The 20,735-nt window shown below is 45.2% G+C and overlaps 1 protein-coding gene across 1 annotated transcript; it reads right to left on the bottom strand.

Moving 5' to 3' along the window:
* Window positions 1–1,139: 1,139 nt before the first annotated feature.
* Window positions 1,140–18,146, bottom strand: LOC121271791. The gene is made up of 8 exons (XM_041178071.1): window positions 18,104–18,146; window positions 15,416–15,445; window positions 8,005–8,286; window positions 5,125–5,232; window positions 4,334–4,364; window positions 3,375–3,415; window positions 2,678–2,715; window positions 1,140–1,831 (listed from the first exon to the last, which is right to left on the bottom strand). The coding sequence occupies exons 1-8, from the start codon at window positions 18,129–18,131 to the stop codon at window positions 1,697–1,699; spliced, it is 693 nt and encodes a 230-aa protein (XP_041034005.1). The 5' UTR covers window positions 18,132–18,146; the 3' UTR covers window positions 1,140–1,696.
* Window positions 18,147–20,735: the final 2,589 nt, after the last annotated feature.

Raw genomic sequence — 20,735 nt, 5'->3', positions numbered from 1 at the left:
GGACACACTGACCCAAACACAACACTCACTGGACACACTGACCCAAACACAGTGCACAAGGGACACATTGACCCAAGCACAACACACACTAGACACACTGACCCAAACACAACACAAACTGTACACACTGACCCAAACACAACGCACAAGGGACAGACTGACCCAAAGACAACACACATTAGACACACTGACCCAAACACAACACACACTGGACACACTAACCCAATCACAACACACACTGGACACACTGACCCAAACACAACGCACAAGGGACAGACTGACCCAAAGACAACACACATTAGACACACTGACCCAAACACAACACACACTGGACACACTATCCCAACACAATACACACTAGACACACTGACCCAAACACAATGCACAAGGGACACACTGACCCAAACACAACACTCACTGGACACACTGACCCAAACACAATGCACAAGGGACACACTGACCCAAACACAACACACACTAGACACACTAACCCAAACACAATGCACAAGGGACACACTGACCCAAACACAACACTCACTGGACACACTGACCCAAACACAATGCACAAGGGACACACTGACCCAAACACAACACACTGGACACACTGACCCAAACACAACACACTGGACACTGACACAAAGATAGACACACTGAGTGCAAACTGGACACACTGTAGCAAATACAGCACACACTAGGCACACAATTAGACACATGGTCCAGGGAGCATCTTCTGTTTTGTCATTTTACTGCTTTCTGGACTCAACAGTGAGTTAAAATACTGCAGGCCATAAACTGTCCTTTCTTTTGATATCTTCCTCTAGAGTCAGTCTGTATCTTGTCTTCATGTTTTTGCTTTCAGCTGACCTTCATTCTGTTATTCACACCTACTCTGGACAAATCATTTCTTTCCTTAAAACTATCATTACTACTCCCTTTGCTTTTAGTTCCAAGGCATCTTTGTCATTTAATCTTTGGGTGCACTGACCCAAACACAACTCACGCAGGGAACAAATTTTTGTTTTTAATCTTGACCTGTTTATGAAAATTTAAATTAAAAAAAATAGAATTTAGAGTTGCTTTTTCTCCTTTCTCCCTCCCAAAGCCTCTTTTCGTCAATCATTTAACCAATTAATCATTCACTGCCTTGTTTAATATGGTGGATTTATTTTCTTATACAGTTATTCCTATTTGCTAGCCGTATGTTCAACAGATGCCAGTTCACATAATCCAGCGCTAACTCACACTGGCTTCTCCGTACTGTCTAAGCTCAACATCAAAGTCCTTCAAATGTCTTCTTCCTGTTCCATGTATGTTAAATCTCCTAAACAACACATGTCAGATCCAAATTTCAATGGAATGAACTGTAACGAAATGAAACTTTTTGTACTTTTGATTGACTCAGTCTCTCTCAGTTTTGCTGTTGTCATTTGTCAGGTGATCTGGGTTTTGCCGCTATGGGTCCACAGAAAGAGGGTAAATGCTGCAACTCTCATGAAGCGTCTTTCTCACACAGAATTAATGAACAAATTCCTAGGAAATTTACAATCAGAGGCTGAAGCAAAATATTAGGAAGCAGGTGAGAGTACTGCAGCTACAAACAGAGTGGGAGCTGGAGCTCCACATGGAAGACAGCTGGTTCAGAGCTTTGGTGGGACCATCCTTAAGTCTGTCTGCACCCAGTTTGCAGGTCCTTAACTTAAGCCTGTATCACAGAGTAAAGTGCCTCTTCCTTCTTTGTGTCTGGCAGCTCCACTCTGTACAAAGCTGTTGCATAGAGATTGGCATATGTGTTAACAGGGGAACTGCCTTGCTCATCATGGTGATCACTTTCCTGAAAACAAGGAAACATTGTTATCCCAGCTGCACTAACACGATGCCCAGGATTCAGCAGTATCTATTGGGTATGAAACTAATTAAGGGACAGGAAGCAGAGTAGTTCCTGAGGGGCACGGTTGGCTGTGTGGATCAGATTGGTGCCAGCAGCATAGGGTTCAATCTCCGTCTGGCCGGGTTGGATTCAGGACCTGCCTCCTTGCCCTACCCATGGTGGAGGTTGTGGGTTAGACCCGCCACTGGGTAAAGAACTGAAGAAGTAGTAATGATCTCTAGTTAACCAATGCCATATGCTATAGTTGGCTGCACTACCTGTTTAAAGAGAGAGAAGACAAAAGGTGCATACACAGACACACACACAGACACCCACTTCCCCTGTCTCTCTCACATGCAAAAACTTTGACATTTATCAGAAACAAACAGTCCTGACCTTGGCTACAGCAGCAGACATTCTGGGACTTTTCAAAGCACTGCAGGTTAGATTCTATGTCTTGAGACAGCCATAACCTTTTGCAAATTGCTGATCTTTTTTGATACTGGATAAAAAGACCTCAGTAAGGTCCTTACCAAATACAAACCAGATTGGTCACAAACACCTTCTGCTTATTAGAGTAACCAACTGACCAGGTGAAACTCTGCTGTTTAGTCTTATATATATTATTAGGAGCAGCAACGTGAAGTGAGGGATAGTGGGCGAGGGGGGGTGCTTATCTGAGGGTGAAAGTCTGCACTGCTTCAGACACAACCTAATGATCAGTTACTGAGTGAATGATTAATTGGACGGGAGATGCCCAGGGCTGCACTGGTTACTGTATGTTCAGGAGCAATGAGAGTGAAAACATACTTGTGGAGTTATGCGGTGTGGAAGCCTCAGTAAATCATCTGAAAAACAAAAAAATCCAGCCTTAGGACATGGACTATTCATAAAGAATATGAAGAATAAATCAATGCTCGATTTACTTGTGAATTTTCAAATGGCCAACACTTATTCTCTGTAAAAATATCTGGAAAGACACTCATATGGTTTTTCATGGTGAGTGGCTGGAATTTTCCTAGCTCAGAGACAGGGAGCAGGGGAATTCAGATGGTTCCACATCAAGACAGCTCCCTGATGTTGTTCCACCTCCGGACGAGTTTCCCAGGGCAGGACTGCCATGGGAATCGGCAACCCACTCCACAGAGGCAGGCAGCCCATTAGTCCAATTAGTGCCCCACTTTGGGGTAATTTTCAGAACCCACTGGCATTGTAGTATTGGTCACACTGCCCTCTGAACCCCGCACCAGCAGAACCTCCGATTAATGCCCCGGTGAAGGAGCCACAAGGATCAAAAGGCAACAGCCTGAGCTACAATTTATCCTGTGCAGGGTGTCCTCTCTTCTCCATTTTTAAATTCTCTGCTGGTACCACAGGACACCTCCATTTTGGGGCATCCTCGGGATCCTCTTTAAAAGGACTTCCAGCAGTCCAGAGTGTGGGCAGCCTCCCACATCACTCATTATTATCCAATAACAGAACCACAACACTACAATACCAGACTTACAGATTGTGATGGAGTTGGACCATTCTTCATTCTCATTTGCTCTGAAAACCAAGGAGAAACTTTGATGTACAAACATTTATTGCTGATAACTTCCCCCTACCTCAAGCAATGATTTGTACTTTGTCCCATTTTTACTCCTCTCCTCAAAGTGGCACTGGATTTTGGCAGAGACGGTGGCATGGTGGTAGTGTCACTAGACTAGTAGTCCTGAGATCCAGGCTAATATCTGGGGACATGGGTGGAATTTAAATTCAATTAATGAACCTGGAATGTGAAGCTAGTCTCAGTCATGGTGACCATGGCATCTCTCACCGATTGTCGCAAAAACCCATCTGGTTTTGGAAGAAAACCTGCTGTCCTTAACTGGTCTGGCCTACATGTGACTTCAGACCCACAGCAATGTGGTTGACTCTTAAGTACCCTCTGAAATGTTCAGTTCAAGGGCAATTAGGGGTGGGCAACAAATACTTTGCAAGTGACACGCACATCCCATGAAAGAATAAAGAGGAAAAAATTCAGTTCTTGCTGCTGGGGCCTGGGCTCGTCATTCTTCATTATCACTGGGTCAAGACTCAGGAATTCCCAACCGGGTCTCAGTCAGGTTGACAATCAGGATTCTACGACTAGCCTGAGCACTGGTGGTGGAGGGAGGAGAACCCTTAGCCAAAGCTCACTCTCTATTATCACCACTCTGCATCCAGCAATGACTGACTGCTGGAGAAAAACAGGGTCAGGATGAGACGTGGTGCCCCTGTGAGTCAAATAGCTGTCAAAACTCACATGCAAAGAATCACTAATTGACAAGAGGCCAGTGTCTGGTACTCCTGGGACCTCACAAACACCAGTATGGGGCAGTTGGTCAATTGGCCTTTTTTCTGTGTAGGATATTCTATTTAAGACAAAATCAAAGTCACACTGATGGAACAAAAGGGGGAAAATGGGAAGGATTTCAATCTTACCGTTCTTCTCCCTGCCTTTTAATAACTCTTGCTAAATAGAGAAAAAGAGAGGGAAAGGGTATCAGACCTGAGGGCATTGTGTAACAGTACATACATGAATCAAACAGGTTCTGCATGGCCTCCCTTTACTTTTCATTCAAGTCAGTTGGACCATTTTGCAACTAACTCATGTATTTGGAGTATAATCAGCATCAGGTGCAGTCCCTGGATTACAGCCCAATGAGCTTATATTGTCTTAAAGATCATTTTCTGTATCTTCCACCCCGCTGACTGGTTCCACTGCAGCCAACAGGTACTCGGCACTGCCCCAGTCTAAGTGCACACAGTGATCACTGGGACTTGCTAAGTTATTTATCATGAGAAAATTATCCAAGTAAAGCCACATCTGGTCTTCTCTGAATTCCATCACCCAAAATAAAGACAAGAGGCGGCCACATGTTGGACACATGATTTGAAAAACCTACAGGAAGGGTGTTTACCCCCTGTCCAAGAGGGGATACAATTTACAGGAGAAAATGTCAACATATTGGAAGAAAGTTGCTGATTCAGCGGCAAGAGTATTACCACTGAGTCACCTGATGTTTGCTGATGCAGGGAAACAGCAAACGCCAGTCTGTGGAGCAGAAGGTGTGAGAAGTTTAAAGGGGAAAAGATGCAGTGAGGAGCTGTGAAGGTCATGCTGAGTGAGTGTGATCTGAATCAGAACAGCTGCTTGGACATTTCCCATGTGGCACTGTGTACTGCCTATTCTAAATGTTTAGATCTCCCAAACAGATGGATTTTCCACTCACCTTTTTTGGTGAAACGAAAGTATAAACTGAAGCCCAGAATGAAGACAATCGAAAGGATGACAATGCAGATCCCCATTATGACCAGGGCGCTGTACCTGGAGTGAGCATCTAGGCCAAGGGCAATAACAAACAGATTCAACATGAGACTGAGGAACTCCACTGCCCCTCAGATAGATATTTATGACATAATATGAGTGTACCTTGGCCTTTGAAAGAAATCCTCGGTCATATACATCTATCCATTTAAGTATTGAGAAACAATGGTTGAAGCCAGGAATTAAAAATGGGAAGATGTATTAATCGGCAGGGGTGTATATAAGGTGAGGGGTTATATGGGAGAGGTGTATAAATAAGGAGGGATCATAAGAAATAGGGGCAGGACCATGCCTTTCAGCCCATCAAGCCTGCTCTGCTATTCAATAAGATCATGTTTGATCTGGTTGTGGCCTTAACTCCACTTTCCTGCCTGCTCTCCCTTGTCAATCAAAAATCTGTCTAACTCAGCCTTGAATATATTCCACTGCTCGCTGTGGAAGAGAATTCCAAAGACTAACAACCCTCAGAGAGAAGAAATTCCCCCTCATCTCCTTCTTAAATGAATGAGCCCTTATTTTTAAACTGTGCCCCTCTAGTTCTAGATTCCTCCATAAGGGAAAACATCCTCCCAGCATTCACCCTGTCAAGGCCCCTCAGAATCTTGTATGTTTCAATAAGATCATTTCTCAGTCTTCTAAACCCCAGTAAGATGGAGATAAGGGGAAATTTCTTCTCTCAGAGGGTCATTAATCTTTGGAATTGTCTTCCCCAAAGAGCAGTGGATGCTGCGTCATTGAATATATTCAAGGCTGAGTTAGACAGATTTTTGATTGACAAGAGAGTCAAAGGTTGTGGGGGACAGACAGGAAAATGGAGTTAAGGGCACAGTCAGATCAGACATGACCTTAACTAGTGATGGAGCAGGCTTGATGGGCTGCATGGCCTACACTTGCTTCTATTTTCTATGATCTAATGATCTTGCTCATTTATTTCTATTTACTGTATCCGTTCAGTATTCATAAAGAGCCTATAATTCTGTCTTTTGACCATTTTTCCCCACTCTTGACCCTATTTGCTGGTGCACCCTTATGTTTGTACATTATGTCCCTTCCTGTCACACTCTGGTTATGATTACCCACATCACTATCCTGTACTATTACATTGCCTCTCATGTGAACTCTCTTCCCCAACTATTTAGTTTAAAATCCTCTATCTACAGCCCTAGTTATACTATTCACCCAGACACTGGTCCTAGCATGGTTCAGGTGAAGACCATCCCCATGGTACAGCTCCCCCTTTCCCCAGTACAGGTGCCAATGCCCCATGAAATGAAACCCATTTATCCCACATCAACCTTTGAGCCACACATTCAACTCTTTAATTTTATTCACCCTATGACAATTTGTTTGTGACACAGACAGTGATCCAGAAATGATTACCTTTGTGGTTCTTCTTTTTGATTTAGTCCGTAGTTGCCCATACTCCCTCAACAGAATCTCTTTCTTAGTCCCACCCATGTCATTGGTATCCATGTGGACCATGCCAATTGGATTCTTCTCCTCCCAGTCCAACTTCCTCTCCAGTCTGAGCAGGGGTCCCAAAGCCTGTCATCAGGCAGGCAACACAGGCTTTGGGATTCAAGCCACTGGCTGCAGAGAAGAGTATTTATCCCTTAACTGTGCTGTCCCTGACAACAACTATGTTCCTTTTTATTCCCCCAGTTTGAATGGCTCCCTCCACCATGGTGCTGCGATCAGTTTGTTCATCTTCCCTATAGTCTCTGCTCTCGTCCATGCAAATTGCAAGAACCTTGAACCTGTTGGACAATTGCAAAGTCCAAGGCTGTGCCATTGCTACCTTCTGGATACCCCACACCCTCTTCCCTCATGGTCACACCCTCCTGGTGTATAAATGAGGGAGTATAAATTGGAGAAGGTGTATAAATGGAGGGGCTGTGTAAATGGGGAGGGGTGTATAAATACAGAGAGATTTATAAATAGGGGAGTTGTTTAAATAGGGAGAGGAGGGGTGTATATTAGGCAACTGATCTGATATCACCCTGTCAAAATTATCCCTATACTAAGTGAAATGAGTTTAAACCTTTGACACAAACTGTCCAAATTTCATCTGAAATGTTAATTCCGTTTCTCTCTCCAGAAGTGCTGCCAGACTTGCTGAGTGCTTCCAGCATTTTCCGTTTTTTTACAACAGACCTTGTACCTGACTAGAATAGAATAGAATCATAGAATCATTATAGTACAGAAGAAGGCCATTCAGCCCATCATGTCCATGCTGGCTCTTCTAAGAGCAATTCACCTAGTCTAATCCCTTTTCCCAACAGTTGAAGCATAGCCCCGAAGGTTGCGGGACTTTGGGTGAATATGAGTTGAGGGTTTCTGTTTCTACTACCTTTTCAGGCATTGAGGTCCAGACCCCTACCACCTTCTGGGTAAAAATAATTTTCTTCATCTCCTCTCTAATCTTTCCACTTTAAATCTATGCCCCCTAGTCACTGATCTGTCTGCTAAGGGAGATAGGTCCTTCCCATCCGCTCTGTCCAGGCCCCTCACAGCCTTGTACACCTCAATCAAATCTCTCCTCAGCTTTCCATGTTCCAAAGAAAACAACCCCAGCCTATCCAATCTTTCCTCATAGCTGCAGCTTTCCAATCCTCGCAACATCCTCGTAAATCTCCTCTGTACCCTCTCTAGTGCAATGATAATGATGTAATAATAGTAAAATAATCATTACCAACTGCTTCAGAATTAGGTGCAAGTTAGTGAGATTTATGGACAGCAGGTCAGTGTCATATCACTGATTTCTACTCCACATCCAATATCTCACCTTTCAGCTGGACGTACACAACCAATGACTTGCTCTGTCCAGATATTCCATTAGTCTCATTAATCTTGTTTTCACAGCTGTACTTTCCCTCATCTGATGCAGTCACTCCTCCAATCTTCAAAATCCCGTATGTTGCTTCTCCTTTGATGACTTGGAGAAGATCTCCATCTTTGTAAAAACTATAGTTGCTGCTTCTCTTTGGAGGAATGCAGGAGAACAAAATGTCATCTCCTTCAGTGCAATTAACACACGATGAGAAAATGAGAGGTTTTTGTGGACTTGCTGTAGTGAACAGGAAACCGGTTAATTAAAATCTTAAACATTGGACTAAATAAAACATAATACATTCACAAATAACAAATAACACTTTGGACATTGGGAGATTTGACTTAGCTGTAATAACAGAGTGTTCATGGCAGTCAGGGTACTCTGGAGCCTCCTGGTTCATGCAAAGTGCTGTATAACTGCAGTCTGTCAGAACCAAACCTGTCATGACACACAAAGCACTCAGCCTGATCCACTGAATGGGGCCAGACAGGGAATGACTGTGGCATGAGTGCAATAGGGGAGGGTATAAGGGGGCTTATTGGGGGAAGGCTAGTGTTAGGTAGGGGGAGGGTGAGGCGAGGGAGGGCAGGGTAGGGAAGGGAAGATAAGGTTAGGGTAGGTTAGGGGAGAGGAAGGTTCCTGTTCTAATGAAAGGTCATTGACCTGAAACATTAACTCTGTTTCTCTCTCCACACATGTTGCCAGACTTGCTGATTATTTCCACTGTTTTCTGTTTTTTGCAAATAAAAATTCAGATTGACTGCGGTATTTTCCTTTGGTAAGTGAGGGCAGTGATTTTGAATTGACAGCAACATGAAGGAACTTAATGAGGACAGGGGATGTAAAACAGTTCAGGGAGGAGAATGTTATCAGCGAGTGGGTTAAAATGTGGGCGGTGGATTTCAGATGAACTGTTGACATTTGATGGAGTTTGAAAGCAAATGTACAGGAAAAGGTTTCAGCAGTGGGTTACAGTCGAATTAAGTGGAGATGAACAATGTTTTATGATTGGAAGTAGGCGGTTTTGATGAAACTTTCTGGGGCTTAAGGCCCAATGTAGGGTCAAACAGGCAACTTCATTCAGTTTCAACCTGATCACTTACCCAGGTGGAGATGGAATCGGAAACAAGTGGGTAGAAATTGGTCTCGAGGGATGGCATGAAGTGGGGGATATTGGCAGTTCCAGTGCATGATATTGGCAGCACCTGGCATTTAACTCCACTCACTTCAATGGAACTGAATTTTGGGCGCTGTGTATAATGGGCAGTGGATTTGTGTATAATGGGCAGTGGATCTGTGTATAATGGACAATGGATCTGTGTATAATAGGCAATGGATTTGTGTATAACCGGCAGTGGTTCTGTGCATAGTGGGCAGTGGATCTGTGTATAACGGGCAGCCGATCTGTGTATAATGGGCAGTGGATCTGTGTATAACGGGCAGCCGATCTGTGTATAACAGGCAGTGGATCTGTGTATACCGGGCAATGGATCTGTGTATAATGGGCAGTGGATCTGTGTATAACGGGCAGCCGATCTGTGTATAATGGGCAGTGGATCTGCGTATAACGGGCAGCCGATCTGTGTATAATGGGCAGTGGATCTGTGTATACCGGGCAATGGATCCGTGTATAATGGGCAGTGGATCTGTGTATAACAGGCAGCCGATCTGTGTATAATGGGCAGTGGATCTACCGGGCAATGGATCTGTGTATAATGGGCAGTGGATCTGTGTATAACGGGCAGCGGATCTGTGTATAGTGGGCAGTGGATCTGTGTATAACGGGCAGCCGATCTGTGTATAATGGGCAGTGGATCTGTGTATACCGGGCAATGGATCTGTGTATAATGGGCAGTGGATCTGTGTATAACGGGCAGCAGATCTGTGTATAACGGGTAGCCGATCTGTGTATAATGGGCAGTGGATTTGTGTATAACGGGCAGCCGATCTGTGTATAATGGGCAGTGGATTTGTGTATAACGGGCAGCCGATCTGTGTATAATGGGCAGTGGATCTGTGTATAACGGGCAGCCGATCTGTGTATAATGGGCAGTGGATTTGTGTATAACGGGCAGTGGTTCTGTGCATAGTGGGCAGTGGATCTGTGTATAACAGGCAGCCGATCTGTGTATAACAGGCAGCCGATCTGTGTATAATGGGCAGTGGATCTGTGTAGAATGGGCAGCCTATCTGTGTATAATGGGCAGTGGATTTGTGTATAACGGGCAGTGGATCTGTGTATAATGGGCAGCGGATTTGTGTATATCGGGGAGCGGATCTGTGTATAACAGGCAGTGGATCTGTGTATAACAGGCAGTGGATCTGTGTATAACGAGCTGTGGATCTGTGTATAATGGGCAGTGGATCTGTGTATAACGGGCAGCGGATATGTGTATAATGGGCAGTGGATCTGTGTATAACGGACAGCGGATCTGTGTATAACGGGCAGTGGATCTGTGTATAACGGGCAGCGGATCTGTGTATAACGGGCAGTGGATCTGTGTATAACGGGCAGTGGATCTGTGTATAACGGGCAGCGGATCTGTGTATATCGGGCAGTGGATCTGTGTATAACAGGCAGTGGATCTGTGTATAATGGGCAGCTGATCTGTGTATAATGGGCAGTGGATCTGTATAACGGGCAGCGGATCTGTGTATAACGGGCAGCGGATCTGTGTATTATGGGCAAAGGATCTGTCTATAACGGGCAGCGGATCTGTATAATGGGCAGTGGATCTGTGTATAACGGGCAGCGGATCTGTGTATGACAGACAGCGAATCTGTGCATAACGGGCAGCAGATCTATGTATAACGGGCAGCGGATCTGTGTATAACAGGCAGTGATTCTGTGTATAACGGGCAGCAGATCTGTGTATAATGGGCAGTGGATCTGTATATAATGGGCAGTGGGATCTGTGCATAGTCAGCAGTGGATCTGTGTATAATGGGCAGTGGATCTGTGTATAACAGGCAACGGATCTGTGCATAGTCGGCAGTGGATCTGTGCATAGTCGGCAGTGGATCTATGTATAATGGGCAGTGGATCTGTGTATAATGGGCAGTGGGATCTGTGTATAACTGGCAGCAGATCTAGCACTGATTTCTTTGAGCCACCAGGTTGGAATCTTCCTCGCTTTAAAAACGAACACTGGTGAGGATCATTTTCAGGTCCCAACTTGTCACTGCACCAGTCAATGTGATCTTAATTGCCCGTCTCCCTGTGCACCATCCAATGAAGAATGGCAGGCAGCTTTCTGGGACTGCATGCCAATCAGAGGGCTTGAAATCTGGGCAGGACAGTGATTCCAATGGCACAGGTGGGCACTGGCCCTGTAGGAGAGAAACCGTGTAGGGGACTCCACCATCAGGCACCCTCCAAAGGCTTTGCCATTTCTTTTTAAAATAAACTGAAGTACAGCTACCTGGCCACCCACTATCAATGGGAAAACGCAGGCTGGATCCATAGTGTGGCCTGTCGCCATAGCTTTGGATCACTGATCCCTAAGGCTCTGGTGGTTGGTGGGGAATGGGGGGAAGTATAGGAGGCTTTTCTCCACCCTCCCCCACCCATTCCCCTACCAGCCACCTCAGCAGAGTCCACAATCTTACCAAACTGGGCGCTTACACATTTAAATCTGCATTGGGAAGATTGGCTGGAGGTGGCAACTCATGAGGGGAACTGACCTGATGCCCCCACTTCAAAGCCGACTCAGTGAGGCCAGGAAGATTCTGCCCAAATTTCTACCTATGAGAATCTACCCTACAGAGCAACTTCACTTTGCGCCAACAGAGAAGTGTTACCCAGAGCTCATTGCCTGTGAAAGCCCATAGTATACCTGCATTCCAGGAGCAGCTGTCCCTGCAGTAACACAGCTGGGAGATTCAGTGCTGTAAATTCTGTGCAGTAACCCAGTATAACTTCAGCCTTATTGAGAGGAGCCCAATGTTCCCTCCTCTTTGTAACAAACCCTAAGAGGGTTTTTGGCGACCATGAACTTCCATTGGTCCAAGATTCTGTCTGGCAAAATACTCCAGTGATTAGCAGTTCCCTTCTGCTGTCCTACACCTACCACCTGTCATCAGGCATATTGGAACCACAGAACCATAGAAAAGCTATGGCACAGAAAGAGGCCATTCAGCCCATCGTGTCTGCACCGGCCAAAAAAAAGGAAAAAAAATAAACTGGCTGCTCATTCTAATCCCACTTTCCAGCACCTGGTCCGTAGCCTCATCAGATGCTTATTAAATGAGTTGAGTGTTTCAGCCTCAGCCACTAATTCAGGCAGTGAATTTCCGATGTCCACCACCTTCTGGGTGAAAAAGGTTTTTCTCATGTCCCCTCTAACCCTTCTACCAATCACCTTAAATCCATGCCCCATGGTAATTGACCCCTCAGCTAGGAGAAACAGGTCTTTCCTGTCTAACCTATCTAGGCCCCTCATAATCGTGTACACCTCATTTAGGTCATCTCTCAGAATCCTAGCCTACCTAATCTTTCCTCATAGCTGCAATTTTCAAACCTTGGCAACATTCTTGTAAATCTTCTCTGCACTCTCTCCAAAGCAATTGTGTAATGTGGTGGTCAGAACTGTACACAAAATTCCAGCTGCGGTCTAACCAGCATTTTATACAGTTCTAACATTACATCCCTGCTTTTGTATTCAATACCTTGTCCAATAACGGAAAGCATTCCATATGCTTTCTTGACCGCCTTGTCCACCTGTCCTGCCACCTTCAAGGACCTCTGGACATGCACGCCAATGTCTCTCACTTCTCTGCCCCTCTCAATATGCTCCCATTTATTGAGTATTCTCTTGCTTTGTTTGCCCTCCCCAAATGCATTACCTCACACTTCTCCGATTGAATTCCATTTACCATTTTTATGCCCACTCAACCAAACCATTGATATAATTCTGGAGGCAACAGCCATCCTCTTCACTATCAACTATATGGCCAAGTTTTGTGTCATCTGCAAATTTCCCAATCATGCCTCCTACATTTAAGCCTAAATCATTAATATATACAACAAACAGCAAGGGCCCCAAAACTTAGCAAAAAATCCATCGAACATTACCCTTTGTTTCCTGTCACTGAGCCAATTTTGGATGCAACTTGCCAACTTCCCCTCTATCCCATGGGATTTCACTTTTCTGACCAGTCTGCCATGTGGACTTTGCCAAAAGCCTTACTAAAATCCATGTAGACAACATCCACTACATTACCCTCATCAATCCTCCTTGTTACTTCCTCAATAATGTTAGTAAGATACGAACTTCCTCTAACAAAACCATGCTGACTATCTCTGATCAATCTGTGCCTTTCTAAGAGACGGTTTATCCTGTCTCTCAGGATTGTTTTCAATAATTTGCCCACTACCGAAGTCAGACTGACCGGCTTATAATTTTCTGGCCTATCACTCGCATCCTTTTCAAATAATGGTACAACATTCGCTAACTTCCAATCCCCTGGTACCTTGCCTGTATCTAGTGAGGATTGGAAAATGATCCTCAAAGCATTTGTTATTTCCTCCCTGGCTTCCTTTAATAACCTGGGATACAATCCATCTGGCCCTGGTGACTTATCCACCTTCAAGGATGGCAGTCCCTCCAGTACTTCCTTTCTCACTATGCTTATTGTATCTAAAACTTCACACTCTTTAACTAGAATGACTGCATCGTCCCTCTCCTTAGTGAAGACAGAGACAAAGTATTCATTGAGAACCCTGCCCACACCTTCTGCATCATTGCACAACTTACCATGTACATCTCTGAGAGGCCCAACCCTTTCCTTAGTTATTCTCTTGCTCTTAATGTACTGGTAAAACATCTTTGGGTTTTCTTTGATTTTACCTGCGAATATTTTTTCATATACTCTCTTTGCTTTCCTAATTTTCCATTTTACTTTACCCTATGCTTCTTTAACCTTTCTACGGTATTAACCTTTTTGTGACTGCCATAAGCTTTCTTTTTCTGTCTTATCTTACCCTATATTCTTCTTCATAACCAGGAGGTTCTAGATTTGGCAGTACCACCCTTTTTCTTTGCAGGGACATGTAAAAATAGGAAATAGGAGCAGGAGTAGGTCATACAGCCCTTCAAGCTACTCCACCATTCAATATGATCATGACTGATCCTCTATCTCAACGCTGTACTCCCCCTCTCTTCCCATAACCATTGTCGCCTTTAGAGTCCAGAAATCTATCCATTTCCTTCTTAAATATACTCAATGACTTAGCCTCCACAGCTTCTGTGGTAGAGAATTCCACAGGTTCATCACCCTCTTAGTGAAGAAGTCTCTCCTCACCTCAGTCCTAAATGGTCTACCCCATATCCTGAGACTGTGACCCCTTGTTCTAGACCCCGCCCCCCCCCCAGCCAGAGGAAACATCATCCCTGCATCCAGCCTGTCCATCCCTGTCAGAATTTTATTTGTTTCAATGAGATCTCCTCTCATTCTTCTAAACTCCAGTGAATACAGACCTAGCCAACCCAATCTCTCCTCATACAACAATCCTGCCATCCCAGGAATCAGTCTGGTGAACCTTCGCTGCACTCCCTCTATGGCAAGTATATCTTTTCTTAGATAAGGAGACCAAAACTGCACACAATACTCCAGTTGTGCTCTCACCAAGGGCCTGTACAGCTGCAGTAAGACATTCTAGCTCCTGTACTCAAGTTCTCTCACAATGAATGCCAATATACCATTTGCGTCCTTAACTGCTTGCTGCACCTGCATGCTTACTTTCAGTGATTGGTGTACAAGGACACCCAGGTCCCTTTGTACATCAATATTTCCCAGTCTAGCACCATTTAAATAATGCTCTGCCATTCTGTTTTTCCTACCGAAGTGGATAACTTCACACTTAACCATGTTATACTGCATCTGCCATGTATTTGCCCACTCACTCAACCTGTCTAAATTGCCCAGAAGTCTCTTAACACCCTCCTCACAACTCACATTCCCACCAAGCTTTGTGTCATCGGCAAACTTGGAAATATCATATTTGGTTCCCTCATCCAAATCATTGACATAAATTGTGAATAGCTGCAGCCCAAGCACTTAACCTCTCTTCTTTATACTGCTGAGGTGCAGATAAGCATTCCCAGGCTGGTACTCAACCTGTTTGACACATTATGAGCACGCCTTCTCTGGCTACCAAGTCCTGATTGAACCTGGAGCTCTGACCCAGAGGTAAGGATGCTACCTCTGCACCACAAGGCCTCCCAATGTCTCCTACTAACATCTACACCTTCTAGGAGGCCAGGGGGACAGAATATTCCTGTTGATCAGTTTGGACTTCGCTCTTTCCATACTCAAACTACTTGCAATTGGATTGATTAATAATCTGATTAATAACACTAACCTGCTAGAGACCAATTTCCAATAACTTGAACTGTAACAGAGAAAAAGTGCATGATTAATACAATTAATTATCGCTATAAAAATCCAACCAAATAGATCAGCTCTTTATCCGAGGATTACTCTGGAAAGTTTAGTTGTGCTTGTTCGTTAAACTGGTTAGAAACCCAATCCCTGCTGAACACTTAGATCTCCAGGGGTGTTATGGCACAGCCAGTGGTAAATGCTGAGTTGTTCAAATCCCAAAGGGAAACTAGAAACAACTGCCACAACTTGTTCTGCAATTTGTATAAATTTTGAGATGCGTGCCTTGTGGTATAAGACCACCAAATCTTATAGGTTTTTACAAAACTAGAGTAAACATTTACTAACAGAGGAAATGACTTTAAGCACATACATAGATCAACAAATTGCTACAATGATAATTTCTAAATCCTATAATCAATGTAACTCCCAGTTACAATTTCGTCAAGGCAACAGTAAGACACATCGATTTTAAAAGACCCAGACAAAGAAACATGACCCTGAACAAATCGAATTTCAAGTGAGTTTTCTTAACTTCAGTCCTTTGAAGGCAGCAGCCTGAGGCATCGATGCTGAAGGCTTTTCATACTTGTAAGATCTTAAAAATGCTTTCCCTTACACACAGCCCTTGCTTCTTCTTTATACATATCTTTCTCTTTGAATGCAAATACCCACTGTTTCACTGTAGGTTGAATTTTCTGGCTGGGGGGGTGGGGGGTTGGAGCAGGAGCGGGCATGGGCGGGCGCAGACCTGATCGCTGCCAGTGATCGGGTCTGTGCTGCCATTTTACACCGCCCAACGTGAATCGCGGCTCCTGAGGACAGCGGGAGTGGGCAGGCAGCAGCAGGACTGCAATGACCACCGGGTCCAATGGTGACCCGACAGCCTGCAGTATTTCCAAGGCTGCGAATCCCGGCCAGTGGAAGGGCTCCCCAGGTCATTGCTGGTGAGCAGGTCAGGCAGGAGGGTAGGGCAGGGGGGCACTGTGCCCCTCCCCCCCTCAGTTTTCCAATGATTGTTGCTGCCCTCATTGAGGACGTGGCAGCACAGTGGGAGGTCCTGGTTCCCCAGGATGGGAGGAGGAGGCCCGCCCGCCGCCCCCCCCAACACATGACCACATGTGCCTGGGAGGAGGTGGCGGGGGTGGTGAGCTCCCGTGATGTGGTGCGGAGCATCTGGATCCAGTGTCGCAAGCTCTTCTGCAACCTGTTGTGCTCAGGAAGGGTGAGGACTGTGTTGGCACTGGTCACTTAACCCAGCAAATCAGCTTCTCCCCCCACCTAGTCTGAGTGTAGGGACTGCATTGAATCATTGCTGGCCTGTGTCCTTCGCTGGTGGGCCAGCAGATATTGCCCATACCGAGGTCACCCTGAGAGGGTGGTGAAGAGATGGGTTCTGCACCCGCAGCATGTGGTACACTGAGACCCACATTACTGTGTTGGGGGCAACCTGGAGGAGATGCACCCAGGTGCAGTGCTGGAACTCCAGGATATGTCAAAGTCAGGGTAATGAGATGCTCTCACAGCATTAGATTCTACCAGTAATCTTCAGGAAAAATAAGCACACCGTTTCTAAACTTCACCTGACTGGGTGACACATTTCACCAGCAACACCACCACCCTCCCCGCCTTTGAAAACAATCTAGTCTGCTTTATTTCAAAATGTTCCCTTGGCACCTATGTTCCTAAACGTCCCCATATTCATCAAATTAACATTTTAAAACTAACCTCTCTTAGGTCAAAGCACCCAGACTATCTGCCTTTAATTCAATTAATCCTCAAAGACACACATAGACACATCCCATTATTACTCTATTTTATAATAAATAGCAATAACGTTTTGAGAATTATTATATCTTCTTGACAGGGGGGTCTCATTTTAACTTTGTGCGACTAGGTGGGGTTTCTGCAGTGTAACCGAATTTTGCTGGAAAATTCTGGTGCTGAGTGGAGCACAGCTGCTCTTTTCTGCTGTTTCAGGAGCTCTGACTATGAAGAGGCTGTGTTTCAATTCCGCTTTGCGGCTATCCCAATCTGGGAAGAAGCACTCACTACGGATGTAATCCGGGTGTTATGTCAGAGTGACCAAACAAGACCATTCTTCCGGGAGGCAGTGGGGACCGATCGCCTCACATGATGTGAGGTTGCGCCGAATCTCATTGGGGTGGAATCCCGCCGCTTCTCTTCTTACAACGAGTATAACGAATAATATGGTTGGATTAAGGTGCTAATTCCCACTTGTCGGTCGTAACTTCGACGGAAGAGCCGCGGAAATTCCAGGAAAAGCGGCGTAAACGGTGAACCTGGGGGAAACTTCTAAATACTTGACAATGGACACAAATGGAACCATTCTCCTTCCTGTCAACAACCGCAGGAGTGAACGCAATACACCCTTCCATGTATTTGAAACATATATTTTGTGGTTTATTTTTGACCCATTCCTGTAGACCTTCGGTTGCTAACTCCCCAGTGTTATATACAGCCCATGTGTCAGTGCAGACGCTCCAGTGTTCAGTGCCAGGGACTCGTGATTTCAGCCAGAACTGGATCACTTGGTCACATTGCTGAACCCCACTTTCAGCCAGCACTCGACACCTGTCCACAACCTTTGGATCATTGCTTCCCTGTAAGTGAACCCATGCCGAACAGTAGGAGGTAGAGTACTCACCGACCAAAAGAAGGAATTGCAGAATCATAATGAGAAATTGAACAGAAAGATTTCGTCTCAGGATCTATCATCAGGAGGAAGTAATTCAAATGCAGAAGTTGTACATAGGGAAGCATTGGATTGCATTACAAACACCCCAGCGGATGTGGACATGCAATGCTTGTCAACACAAGGCATTGGTGAGACCGCACCTGGAGTACTGTGCACAGTTTTGGTCCCTTATTTGAGGAAGGATGTAGTTGCATTGGAGGCGATTCAGAGGAGGTTCACTAGATTGATTCCAGAGATGCGCAGCTTGTCTTATGAGAAGAGATTGAGCAGTTTAGGCCTGTACTCGCTAGAGTTTAGAAGGATGAGAAGAGATCTAATTGAGGTAAATAAGATGCTAAAGGGAATAGACAAAGTAGACGTGGAGCGGATGTTTCCCCTTGTGGGGCATTCTAGAACGAGAGGCCATAGCTTTAGGCTAAGGGGTGATAGATTTAAATCAGAGACGAGGAGAAATTACTTTTCTCAAAGGGTCATGAATCTGTGGAACTCACTACCTCAGAGTGCAGTGTGCTGGATGCTGAATAAATTTAAGGAGGAGATAGACAGATTTTTAATTTGTAATGGATTGAAAGGTTATGGGGAGAGGGTGGAAAATTGGAGTTGAGGCCGAAATAAGATCAGCTAGGATCGTATTGAATTGGGGGGCAGGCTTGAGGGACTGAATTGCTTACTCCAGCTCCTAGTTCTTATGTTCCTAACATGATCCCTTTTTACCTTCCTCCCCTAATGACAGTGGCAAAAGTTGGGCTCAGTCCTGCAGATAACATGCTCCAGTGTCTTAGCAACTCATCATGATGGGTCAGGACAGTGGGAGTAGCTCCACCCTCTTCCAATAGTGCTGGACACCTATTACATCCACCTCAATAGACAGCTACCACCTCTGGCTATGTAGACAAAGCAGTGGCCATTTCTTTTTTACACATTCACAGGGTCTGGGCTTCACTGGCTGGTCCAGCATTTATTGCCCATCCCTAATTGCCCTTGAGAAGGTGGTGATGAGCTACCTTCTTGAACTGCTGCAGCCCATGTGGTGTAGGTACACCCACAGTGATGTTAGGGAGGAAATTCTTGGATTTTGGCCCAGCAACAATGAAGGAATGGTAATATATTTCCAAGTCAGGATGGTGAGTCACTTGGAGGGGAACTTGCAGGTGGTAGTGTTCCCATCTGTCTGCTGCCCTTGTCCTTCTAGGTGGTAGTGGCCACAGGTTTGGAAGATGCTGTCAAAGGAACCTTGGTGAGTTCCTGCAGTGCATCTTGTAAATGGTCCACACTGCTGCTACTGTGTGTCAGTGGTGGAGGGAGTTTTTGGAAGGGATGCAAATCAAGCAGGCTGCTCGGTCCTGGATGTTGTCAAGCTTCCTGAGTGTTGTGGGAGTTGCACTCATCAAGGTAAGTGGGGAGTATTCCATCACACTCCTGACTTGTGCCTTGTAGATGGTGGACAGGCTTTGGGGAGGCAGCAGGTGAGTTACTTGTCACAGGATTCCTAGCCTTTGACCTGCTCTTGTAGCCACAGTATTTATATGGCTAGTCCAGTTCAGTTCCTGGTCAATGGTAACCCCCAGGATGTCGATCGTGAGAGATTCAGTGATGGTAATGCCATTGAATGTTAAAGGGTGGTGGTTGGATTCTCTCTCATTGGAGATGGGCATTGCCTGGCATTCGTTTGGCACAAATGTTACTTGCCACTTGTCTGGCCAAGCCTGGAAATTGTCCGGGTCTTGCTGCATTTGGACATAGACTGCTCCAATATCTGAGGAGTCACGAATGGTGCTGAACATTGTGCAATCATCAGCGAACATCCCCATTTCTGACCTTATAATGGAAGGAAGGTCATTGATGAAGCAGCTGAAGATGGCTGGGCTTAGGACACTACCCTGAGGAACTCCTGCAGCGATATCTAGAACTAGAGGTCACTGTTTAAAAATAAGGGGCCCCCATTTAAAACAGAGATGAGGTGAAATTTTTTCTGAGGGTCGTGACTCTTTGGAACTTTTTTCCTGAAAAGATGGGGGAAGCAGAGTCTTTGAATATTTTTAAGGCAGAGGTGGATAGATTCTTGGTAAGCAAGGGGATGATATCATGGGTAGGCGGGATGCAGATTTCAGGTTACTGTCAGATCAAACATGATCTTATTAAAAGTTGGAGTATGTTGGTGTGTTCATATGTCTTGGAACTGAGATGATTGGCCTCCAACAACCATCTTCTTTTGTGCTAGGTATGAATTCAACCAGCAGAGAGTTTTCCCCCTGATTCCCATTGACTCCAGTTTTGCTAGGGCTTCTTGATGCCACACTCAGTCAAATGCTGCCTTGGTGTCAAGGGCAGTCACTCTGACCTCACCTCTGGAGTTCAGCTCTTTTGTCCATGTTTGAATCAAGGCTGTAATGAGGTCAGGAGCTGAGTGGCCCTGGCAGAACCCAAACTGGGAGTCAGTGAGCAGGTTATTGCTAAGCAAGTGCTGTTTCATAGCACTGTTGATGACCCCTTCCATTACTTTACTGATGATCGAGAGTAGACTGATGGGGTGGGGGTAATTGGCCGAGTTGGATTTGTCCTGCTTTTTGTGTACAGGACA

This window comes from Carcharodon carcharias, chromosome 31, assembly GCF_017639515.1.
Source record: "Carcharodon carcharias isolate sCarCar2 chromosome 31, sCarCar2.pri, whole genome shotgun sequence".
In the NCBI taxonomy this organism is placed as follows: Eukaryota; Metazoa; Chordata; class Chondrichthyes; order Lamniformes; family Lamnidae; genus Carcharodon; species Carcharodon carcharias.
The sequence above is the reverse complement of the archived record's forward strand: the minus strand, read 5'-3'. Positions and strand labels throughout refer to the sequence as shown.

What these genes read in the sequence shown, in the direction of transcription:
- LOC121271791 (XM_041178071.1), bottom strand. Translation starts at nt 18,131, where the DNA reads ATGATTCTGCAATTCCTTCTTTTGGTCG. An exon ending in GCAATTCCTTCTTTTGGTCG is followed by an intron (nt 15,446 to 18,103) that starts GTGAGTACTCTA and finishes TCTCTGTTACAG; the next exon opens with TTCAAGTTATTGGAAATTGG. An exon ending in AAAAGGCAGGGAGAAGAACG is followed by an intron (nt 3,416 to 4,333) that starts GTAAGATTGAAA and finishes CTTGGTTTTCAG; the next exon opens with AGCAAATGAGAATGAAGAAT.